A 10,668-nucleotide genomic window follows, 5' to 3' on the forward strand; every position below is an offset into this window, starting at 1 on the left:
TAGAAGCAATAACTTAAGTATTAATTAAAATAAGTTACCCAACAAGTAAAAAATAAGGGAGAGGAAGTACAACTTTTAGGTAATGGAAAAAAAATGATGTGGGATTGACGGAACACTTTTCCACACTTAAGCTCTAATTTAGGGACTAAGTATCCCAAAACTCTCCGAAACTCAACACCGAACGCCCCGGCAAACCAAAATAGCAGAAATGAACTTAGGGGAAACAGTTAATGGGGGATCGGGGCGTAAATTCTTAAGACGACCGGCCGGGTTTGTGAGGCAAAATTGAAGTAGGAATGTACACTTATAAACCGCACCAAACCGATTATTCGAGTCAACGGAAACAAATCCAATATGGTTTGGTTTGATTTGGTTTAACTCTCCCAACGTCAAATAGAGAAAGAAGTAAGAATAGAAGAAAGCACGTGGGGGCCAGGGAGAAGGGTATAGCGCCACTTATTTTGGCGCTATACCTGGGCGTGTCAGCTTTTGAGTATAGCGCCATAATATCGTGCGCTATATATGAACGGTGCAGTTACCGTTAATATATAGCGCCAGGTATTATGGCGTTATATATATAATGGTAACTTCTTTTTTTTCCCACCTATTTGTGTAGTTTGAGTCCAAAAGAACCACATTTTGGTTCCGGACTCCATATTCTTTTTTCTTGTCATGTATTTGGTGCCTGCATCTCTCTGCCACTCTACTATTACAAACTGTGGCTTATTTTTAGCCATTGGTTGGATGATCCTTCCGAGACAAGTTAGCAGGAAGACTTATAATAGGAACAACAAGTTCAAACTTCATTTGACAAAAGAGGACAAACTAATCACTGAAAAATGCCTGCCACTGCCCATGAATTTGAGTTTGTGAGAATTCAGGTCATTCACTAATAAGTTCCTCCTCTTCTTTTTTCCAAGTATTTTCTCTTTAGCATTGTCTTCTGCCCTCTTTAACTACTTGTTTGTGTTCATTTTCTTTTCTGTTTACAGACTTACATTCTTAAAGTTCAGATCCACTGTCATGGATGCATGCGGAAGGTGAAGAAACTGCTTACAAGAATTGAAGGTACTCTCACTTTTCATCTATAACATTTACCACTTTCTTTCTCCAACCTGCCTACCAGAAAAATAATGATTTTGTAAATGATTCTTGCGTTTCTTGCATTAGCTGTAAATATCGTTCGCCACCTTTTATATTCATTATTTTGTTAATTAGTTTCCTAGTTGCCTTATACTTCATTTGTAATGTTCGCTTGAAAATAAAAGGTGCAGATTTCAATTATTTAATTAACTAGTTGCATTTACCAATTTTTTTATAGGATGGCCGCCCTTTAAAAGCAAGAAACATTTAAAAAATTATTGCTTTGGCAGATTTTTAAATTATTAGTTTCGTTCTAAGGAAATGTCTGCATCAACCCGTTTCTTTGTTTTCAACAAAAAGGGCAGGGGAAGTTCATATTTTAGAAACAGACATCATTTACATTACGGCTAAAACATTTGGTTTCAGGGGTTTATCAAGTGAAAATGGATGTCGAAGAACAAGTGGTCATAGTATATGGTAATGTGGACGCTGCAACACTGATCAAGAAACTAAACAAATCAGGGAAACATGCAGAGCTTTTATCAGAGAATCCATTGGAAAACCAGGAAACACAACTATTCTATAACTGGTTCAATGATAACAACAATCACCAAAACCAGGGAGCTCTAAACTGGTGTGACTATGAGAAGACTCAGAATCCGGAACTCCTTAATTGGCTCAACAATATCAAGCATCAAAACCAAATGCACAGCTCATGCAATTCTCTTGGAACCTCCAATATGCAGCCTATGTTTGCCCCTACTGAACGAGGCTTCGATCATTGGGGCAACAAAGAGTTTCTGGACCGGAGTATTAGCATTGACTCTCTCACAGGTGAGACAAACCAAAACCTTTATGCACTAGGAAACATGGATTATCCATATTTTGGTCAGGAGGAAAACATCACTAACAATGCAGATTTCGGAATAACTTCCCCATTTGAAAATCTGCCAAGTATACAAGCTGGTAGCAGAAATCCAATGGTTGATTTCCAAGGTCTTCGAAACTCTAATCCTAGTTTTGCTCCAAACCAAGGTCTGAAGGATATTAATTCCCGTTTTGCTGATTTGGGAAGCAAAGAACTAGGACTGCAGAACTTACATACTGCTCGGGGGGCTTACGGATATCAACCAAGGCAATTCAGTGAGATGCATGACATGCAGGCTTACCATTACAATAATCCAGCTTCAACAATGATGAACTCTTACAGGCAGAAAATGTATGGCAATGGCATTGACAACTTCAACAGTGATATTTACGCCTATCACCCAGAGAGGATTCTCAATCAGACATACGGTGTCTTCCCACCCAACATCAGTCATCCCTGGAACGTGAATAGCTACAATATTTGAGAGATTACCGTCTCTATACCTCTATATGTAGTTTAGATTTCAAGTTTCACATTGTCGTCCTCTTTTACCTTTTTTGTCATAAGTACATTTTCCATTTGAATCACTTATATACATTTACGGTGAAAGAATTTTTTTACACTATCCTAGTAATTTAACCTGTCGATAGGTAACTTGCTATATTTTACAAGTTACTTATTCCACCTCTGCTGGAGACAAACGTCGTAATGACAATTGCAGTATACATGCATTGATGTTGAAACTCCAGGTACCGGGTGAAATAGAGAGGTAGCTGTAGAGCAATTAACCTATCTCAAAGTGTTAGTTATGAAATTCGGGTTCCCATTCAGTAGCAAGAATAAGTAATCTAAATAAAATGCCTACATAAGAGCAATCATGAATAATTTACAGAAAGCAGTAAGCAAGTCCACCAACTGCTGATACATCTTCTTCTAGACCTGAATTATCTCTGATCTAATAGCTAAAGACGCATGGAATCTGCACGTGAGACATAAATCTATTGGTACAATATTTAGATGCTAAAAGAAATGGCACCTCCATGAAGCTATCGTTTCCGTGCTTTCCTACGCCTAGACTCTGCTTTCTGCCACTTCTTTCTAGGTACCACTTTGCTCTTTGGTTTCAATTTCATTTCAGGAGAGAACTCATAGTTTGGATCTCTCATACGAGCTTGTATGTCTTTGAAAAATTGCATATTCAATTGCTTAGGTCCTCCCTGTCTCAGCTCAGCGTACTCTGGCCCTGAAATGATGTTCTCAAAAGCACCAATCAGAATGTCCACATCGCTCATAACCTCCCAAACATTGATGTAACGCCCATCAGGTCCTTTTTTCAATTTCTTAAGGGCATTTTCCACTGCAATTTTTCTAGCTTGCTTTCCAGGAGATAACTCTTCAGGTTCCTGCTCAGATTTCAAGGCTTCAGAGAGCGTTCTATATTGAGGTTTTTCCTCAAATTCAAACAGTTTATCAATGTAGCTATCACTCTTTTCATTCGGATATGGTTCAGTTGGAATATCATCATCATCATCTCCTTCGCTACCGGTCCATAATGTCTTCTCTTCATCACTATCGGACCACAGGCTTCTCAGTTCGTCACTATCATCTGCATCAATAGGACTGTCTTGCTCTTTTGCTCGTTGTTTAGCTTTCCTAATCTCTTTCTTGAGACGGCTATGACTATCAGTTTTATCGGAGTCACTTTCATCTTCACTTGCTGTCCAAAGACGACTCTCTTCGTCATCCATTTGTTTTGCCCAGGCTTTCTTAAACTCATCTGGTTTAGGTATACCGCCACCAAATAGATCATAATTGGAACGTCTGTTACGTGCATATGATCTCAATGCTGCATCAAATAAAGCACCTCTTGAATTTTGTTTGCAAGTTAACTATACTTGCAAGAAGTAAAAAAAAAGTTCAAAATGTTGTGTGCAGAAAGTACTCCATATTTCCAAAAAGTAGATGCTTTGACTTCTGGCTTATACCAAGAAGTTCTATGCATAGCGAGTTCAGGAACTAAATTCTAAAACATTGTTGCCTCTTCGAGGAAAATTTAATTTTAAGAATTTGTTGCAGTTTCATGGGGAAAAAGAGGTCAAATCTTGGTGGCACAGGCACTAAAATGTTCTATGGATGTATAACAAACCTAGAAAACAGAACTTCAATGATAGTCTTCCAATTTATACTATGTTTTAGTTTCATTTACAAGAACAGAAGAAAGAACTCCAAGAAACAATCAGAATGCCAACTGGCAAGTTCTAATAGAACGGAGAAGTGCTCAAGTACTGGGGCAGACACATATAAGTAATAGCCTATTTGGCCAAGCTTATTTTTGGCCAAAAGTGCTTTTTTTTTTGGCCAAAAGCACTTTTGGCCAAAAATTGAGGTGTTTGGCCAAGCTTCTGGAGGGAAAAAAAGTGCTTTTGAGGAGAAGCAGAAGCAGTTTTGGAGAAGCAGAAAAAAGTAGCTTCTCTCCAAAAGCACTTTTTTGAGAAGCACTTTTGAGAAAAATAGGTTTTTTAAAGCTTGGCCAAACACTAATTGCTGCTCAGAAGTGCTTTTCAAACTAATTAGCCAAGCACAAACTGCTTCTCACCAAAAGTACTTTTGAGAAAAACACTTTTGAAAAAAAGCACTTCTCAAAATAAGCTGATTTTTGCAGCCTGGCCAAACGGGCTACAAGTCTGTTTTAAAGTGAGCAGCAATTTTATCAAGAGGTGAAGTATGGTTTGCCTAAAAGATAAACAATAAAGGAAACACAGTCCTATAGATTGTTAGATAACTGTAGAGATGTTAGAACTTAAGGGTCCTTTTCAACATATCATGACTATGATCAGCAACAATCAATTGATAGAATATATGCAAAAACCCGTCACAAGAAAGGAATGTGAATTAATTTTCTCTTGAAAGCAGAAGTAGGAATAGCCATGAAGAAGTCTATGAAAAGTGACAATCACATAAACATACATGTAGCAGACTCATGGAATAAGAAAGCAGTTAAGAACAATGCTGACATGCAAAAAACAAATCCTTGTCCAGGGTCATGGTCATGGTTAAACAGCAGAGACACAAGTAGTAGCACTTAAGAGGCAAAATATTGAAGTAGAAGCATAGATGCGTTCAGAATTATTCACTAGACGATTCCGTGCTAGGTTGAAATTCATTCACTTATTGGAGATTATACACAGCGCATAAGATTGAAGCAGAAACTTTAGAAGTCAGTCAATCCAAAACTCAAGAAGTCCTTAAATGTTACTCCTACAACTGAGCAATCCCTTTTCTGAATCTGATCCACCACTAAAATTCTAGAAATAATTGATTCTAGGGCTTCCAATATTTCATTGAGAACTCTCACAAACAGATTGGCCACATGAAAAGAAGCCTTATCTCCATCACTTATAATACTCCTGAATGCCCAAACGATGCCTTATAAATACCAATATTACATCACAGAGAGGAAAAACAAGCTTCAAGCTTTATTACTTAACCAATTAGGTTGAGAGTGCAACTGACCTTGAAGTTGGAGCATAGGATAAAAATAGCCATGGAGTACAGTGTGTGGACGAGACTGGAATGTGCGGGGCAAGATTGGTGGTTGCAATTTCGCTCCAGTAATTGATCTGTACATGCAGACAACTGTACAAAGGCGAGAAAACCTTCGAGCCATTTTCCGATTTATGCAGAGATAAAACCATACAACTCAACCCTAACTCCGCACCAGCTTCTTTAAAGAAGAAACTACTACAGTTGGAAAAAAATATTTATTAGTGTTAGGAAAAACAAAGAGGAAATCAAGTAGAATTATGGATCCAAGAAGAGAACTAATGACGAAGTTTCAAGTATTTCTTGTGTGTGGTGTGTTTGATTCTTTAATAGTTCCTTCTTCCACTTATTATTGTTCCCCCTTTTCAAGAAGTACGAAATTCTTTATAAAATCAACTCCATTTACCTTTATTTTAATATCCAATATTCTTCAGCTTTATCTTGTTTCTAAGCTGTCACAGTTTATCCAATACAAGTTAATAGACAAATTGTAAGCTGTGTTAAAACACAAAATCAGAAAAAAAAAATGTTAGAAAAATTAAAGAAATCTGAAAAATAGTAGAGAATCAGAAATATTCTGAGTCCACAAGTTTCTTGTGTGTCCTTAAGGAATTTTAACCCCCTCACAAGTTGCCAAGGTAATGGATTAAATCCTCCCAGGATAAAACGGAATAAACCTTCCTGTAACAGTGGCAATACAAACTGCAGGATCCCAACGAACTCAAAGAACGGAGCAAAATCACACTTACGAATTGGAGAGAGAGACTGCGAATTAGGATGCAGTATATTCAAAAAGAAAGAAGTTCTGGAGTGTTTTTCGTGTGTAGAAAATGGAGCCTTGCCTCAGAATTTATAGGCAATTATCAGAAGAGGTGTCTGGAAAAGGTGCCTTTTCAGAAGATGGAAAAGGTGCCTTTTCAGAAGAATACGCTGCCTGCCGCGGTTACGGCAGAACCGCGGCCAAAGAGTCCCTCTGAATCTTCAGCAGGGTTCTGGCGTATTTTCAGCAGTGATTTGACATTTAATTAATTATTAAATAATTAAATAAATTTTGTCCAAAAATAATCTTACCAAATCCGAAGCCGAGCGACGACGGCGCGAGGGTTCATTCTCTTCAACTTCTTTTAAGAGCTTTAAGAAGTGATTCTATATATAAGCACACAAATGTGATTGTCCCTCACCAATGAGGGACAAAGTGCAAGACAAAGGTTCACTTCTTCAAATTTTCATTTTTTCCTCCATTTTATTTCCCTCCATTTCCAATTCACACTTCTTCTACTTTAAAACCCAATGGCTTAAAGTCCAACACAAATAACAAATATAAATGAAACATCTAGAAGATCCTCTTAATCAAAGAATAAGAAGGAGCAGAAAGGTTGTAATCAGAAGCACAAATAACTAGATTTCTTCGTCATTACATAGTACCTGTCCTCAAACTTCTTCCTAATACCATTATGTCCGATATTAAATTTAGGATTTAATCTATCAAAACATAAAAACTCTTTGTTTCTAGATAAAATTTTAAGAACTAAATGGCACACACCACTCTTTAAGTCATAAACATCTCACCACAAGGTTGACACTTGACTATATGCAACTAAAATGAAAGCTTGTCTACCATAACGAGCGTTCAACATCACGACAAAGGTACTGAATCATTTCTGAGATTAAACAACGTAAGAGTAAGTTAACGAAAATAACCTTCAAGACAAGTTTTGAGAGGCTCAACTAATATTTGGCCATAGATTCCCAAATTTATTTTGAAAAATCTAATTTGTGTGAAGTTTGGTTGAAACAAGAAAATGTGTTTGGACATATATTTTCAAAACATATTTCCCAATTTTATTTTGAAAAAACATATATATTATTAGTGTTTGTAAAGATTTTGGCCGAACACCAGCTATTGAGCTGGTTTTGGGATTTGGAATTTTGCCAAAATATAGGCAAAATCTATGGCCAAACATGTGTTTGCCAAATAAAACCCAAGTTTATTTTGATAAAATCTATGGTCAAACGGGTCCTCAATCAAATCCCTCTCTTCAAGGACCTTGAACACATTCTCTGTAATGATCGTTAGCTCTTAGACTCCTTTAATATATCATTTCCACTTCAAATACATAGCAAAAAAATAAAATAAAAAAAGAAACAATATGAGTTAATAGAATGAAATTTCACAAAAGAATAAAAAGAGAAGTGCTAGTAATTGATCCAGCTTAAAATGAAAAAAATGTCATTTTTGCTTAAGTTCAACAATCAGTTAAATTTAATCACTTCAAAAACTACTAACATCCGCAACCAATCAACTTAGATTTCAATTTGGAGTTCATTTACTAACAATCAGCAAAACCAACAGACCAGTCGTCTTAAAATTGTGAGAAGACAATTATTGAGTAAAGAAACAAGGAAAACCTGGACGGAACCTCCAACTAGTAGAAACGAACTAACTTCACCCGGTTTGCGGGGGTCGGCGTGAGAGCAGGAAAACTGAGCCGGAAGTAACCTGTCATTTGACCGAACAGGAAAATCCAGAAAAGGGTGTTATACATACTCGGTGTGTTGCAATTTATGTGAACCGGACAATAAACAAGTCAAAAAGGATCTTGTTATAAACAATAAAGGAAGAAGAATATTGCACAGAAAAGTAGGCAGAAAGAATTCTTATTGATATTGGATGAATTACAATGGAATAGAACATCAGAGTGACTTAGCCACCAAGTAATAAACCTTAGAATCTCTCTAAATATAGACATTCACCATAAATAAAATTCTATTTATAACACTCCCCCTTGAATGTCTATTCAACAGATAATGTGCCTCGTTAAAATCTTAACTAAAAGAAAACCCAATGGGAAAAAAAAATTCTAGAAAAGGAAAAAGAGTACACATATCTAACAATATGCCTTTTGGTTGCCTCATTAAAAACCTTGCAAGGAAAACCCAGTGGGACAAAACCTTGTAAGGGAAAAAGAGTACTACGCGTATTAACTCCCTCTCATGAGAGCATCACTTCACATCCTTAAGCATTTGCATTCCAATCTTGTGCACCATCTTCCAGAGATCGTTGGTAGAGATTTGATAAACAAATCAGCCATATTAACTTGAATGAATATATTGCACATTGAAATTATCATTCTTGATAGAGATTGATTGTCTTGATATGATCTTGTTGGAATCGTCAGTTCAATATCTTCACATAGAGGTGAAAACTCTTGCTATCATATTATCATGCATATAGTTATAGCAAGATAAATTTGTGCACAAATTGCATTAAGGATGTAGTACTTCACGACCATGAATTCTATATGCTTTAAGCAATTTAAATCCTTGAGGGATTGTTAAGTTATATAAGCCGTATAATAGACTTTAGATGCATATCAAGTTTTCATGTCATGCTAGACATATAAGATATCGAAAACTGATTGCACATACCATTGGCTTTGTACTTTCAAGTGTTTGAACTGCAGGTCCAAAACTACATGTCTTTCATATGAAACCAAATTCTACTTGAATTGTTTCTCCAGACTTAAGATCCTCATATATATTTAGCGCTACTATAGGTGTCGTCGACAAACATTTTATATCGGTTCCAACCTCCTTACTTTTCATAAAGACATAACATAGAGATCTCTTCATTCATTTCAGGTACCTGAATCTCTCTTGAGATTTTATGAAGTGTTATGTTATGTGATCTTCTAGATCACTTGCCTCCTTATTATGATCATTTGCTTATCTTCTTTATCAAGAAGTTTATTTGAAACCGATTTGTCTATACGCTTCAAGCGTACCATAGACTTTGTCCTTCTAGGGCTTATTCTAATAGGAGGTGAGAATATAGTTACTTTCTTTGGTTCAGCAAATGCATCTAGCATGCTTTGCAATATATTGCAAATGAATTATCTTCTTATGAACTTCAAGTTCATATTATTTTATTCGAGGATCTAGATGTACACATGATAATTCATTCCACGTAACTTTTTCTCAACTGTTTATCATGTCTCCCCCTCATGTTAGCAAAACTAACTTGTTACCTCAACTTTGAGAACTCATCTTTGTGCGTTATGGTATTAATCAAAATATACACCGCACATCAATAATAATAAGATGGAATTATTTGGTTCTTGACCCTGAAACCACTTGTGAGGGGAGAAAATAATATACTTTCGTATATAGCGTATATCAAACTGATATGTATAACATTGTTCTCATAAGCAATAGTTTAACTATTAAGTGGAGGCACTCAATAAATTATTTTGCTAAACCAACTGTGATGTAAGCCAACTTATCAAGCTAAACTGTCTTGAATGGAAAATATGGAAATTATGCTCGAAATTAAATTATTGAGCAAGTCACCTCGCAAAATACCATGTTGCGGGTTATTAATAATCACACATGTAACCATCTCATAGATGCATCTTATGTGGTATACATGGCAGGTGAATGGGCCCATATTCACCTTTGATATTTGATATCGCGCAGCGGACTCAACCTTAGGAAGAGTGGACGCTAATACTTTTACCCAATAGTGGTATCGGGGTCAATTTCCACAGGGAGCTAGAAAGGGAGTTGGATATTTGCTTAGCCTAGAAATGCGTGTTTGCTTCTAATTGATCTTCTATCATTTTTGGGGTTTTATGATTATCAACTACAATTTAACAATTACTAATTATAACTAAATTATGCTAAGATATTAATTCTAGGTTGTATGCAAGATAGAGAAAGGAACTAGGGTCGTGGCATTTACCTAGGTGGTCAACTAACGGGTAGAGATTCCTAATACAAGAATGATGATTATGGAGCTTAATGCTATAACCGTTGCACGATTGCACTCACTCTCACACCTCTCGGTAGAAAGAGTGATTTTGCCCCATTGACTCTCTCGAGACCAATTGGGTAGGCTAACAAGCCAAGCAACTTAGGGTTCAAGTTGGGTAATTACTCTCTCGAGGTTTTACCCGTTAATTGGGACTGCCATTCTCATGGGTCCATCCTAATTCCTTGTTGGGTTAATTTTGGAGTCATAGACACTTTTTATCAAGAAGAGTCAAGACCCACTAAGCTAGACTTAGTGTTTGCAACCACCAAATCCTAGTTAAAACATAAAATTAACCCAAATATCAAACATCCAACATCATTCAAGCATTAAACAATCACACCCATTAATTACCCACACTAGG

The 10,668-nt window shown here is 36.4% G+C and overlaps 2 protein-coding genes across 5 annotated transcripts; one reads left to right on the forward strand and one right to left on the reverse strand.

Moving 5' to 3' along the window:
- Positions 1-775: 775 nt before the first annotated feature.
- LOC109220940 lies at positions 776-2,573 on the forward strand. The gene is made up of 3 exons (XM_019385406.1): positions 776-881; positions 993-1,068; positions 1,510-2,573. Exons 1-3 carry the CDS (start codon positions 840-842, stop codon positions 2,433-2,435), a joined length of 1,044 nt encoding a protein of 347 aa, XP_019240951.1. The 5' UTR covers positions 776-839; the 3' UTR covers positions 2,436-2,573.
- Positions 2,574-2,729: 156 nt separating this feature from the next.
- LOC109220941 lies at positions 2,730-8,055 on the reverse strand. 4 transcript variants are annotated; one of them, XM_019385409.1, is made up of 4 exons: positions 7,904-8,055; positions 5,901-5,946; positions 5,465-5,689; positions 2,730-3,797 (listed from the first exon to the last, which is right to left on the reverse strand). In XM_019385409.1, exons 3-4 carry the CDS (start codon positions 5,616-5,618, stop codon positions 2,998-3,000), a joined length of 954 nt encoding a protein of 317 aa, XP_019240954.1. In that variant the 5' UTR covers positions 5,619-5,689; positions 5,901-5,946; positions 7,904-8,055; the 3' UTR covers positions 2,730-2,997. The 4 variants fall into 4 exon arrangements, with proteins under 4 accessions (XP_019240954.1, XP_019240952.1, XP_019240955.1 ...); XM_019385407.1 differs by having other exon boundaries at positions 5,465-5,692; XM_019385410.1 differs by lacking the exon at positions 5,901-5,946.
- Between the last annotated feature and the right edge of the window lie 2,613 nt (positions 8,056-10,668).

This window comes from Nicotiana attenuata, unplaced genomic scaffold (assembly GCF_001879085.1).
Source record: "Nicotiana attenuata strain UT unplaced genomic scaffold, NIATTr2, whole genome shotgun sequence".
Classification (NCBI taxonomy): domain Eukaryota; kingdom Viridiplantae; phylum Streptophyta; class Magnoliopsida; order Solanales; family Solanaceae; genus Nicotiana; species Nicotiana attenuata.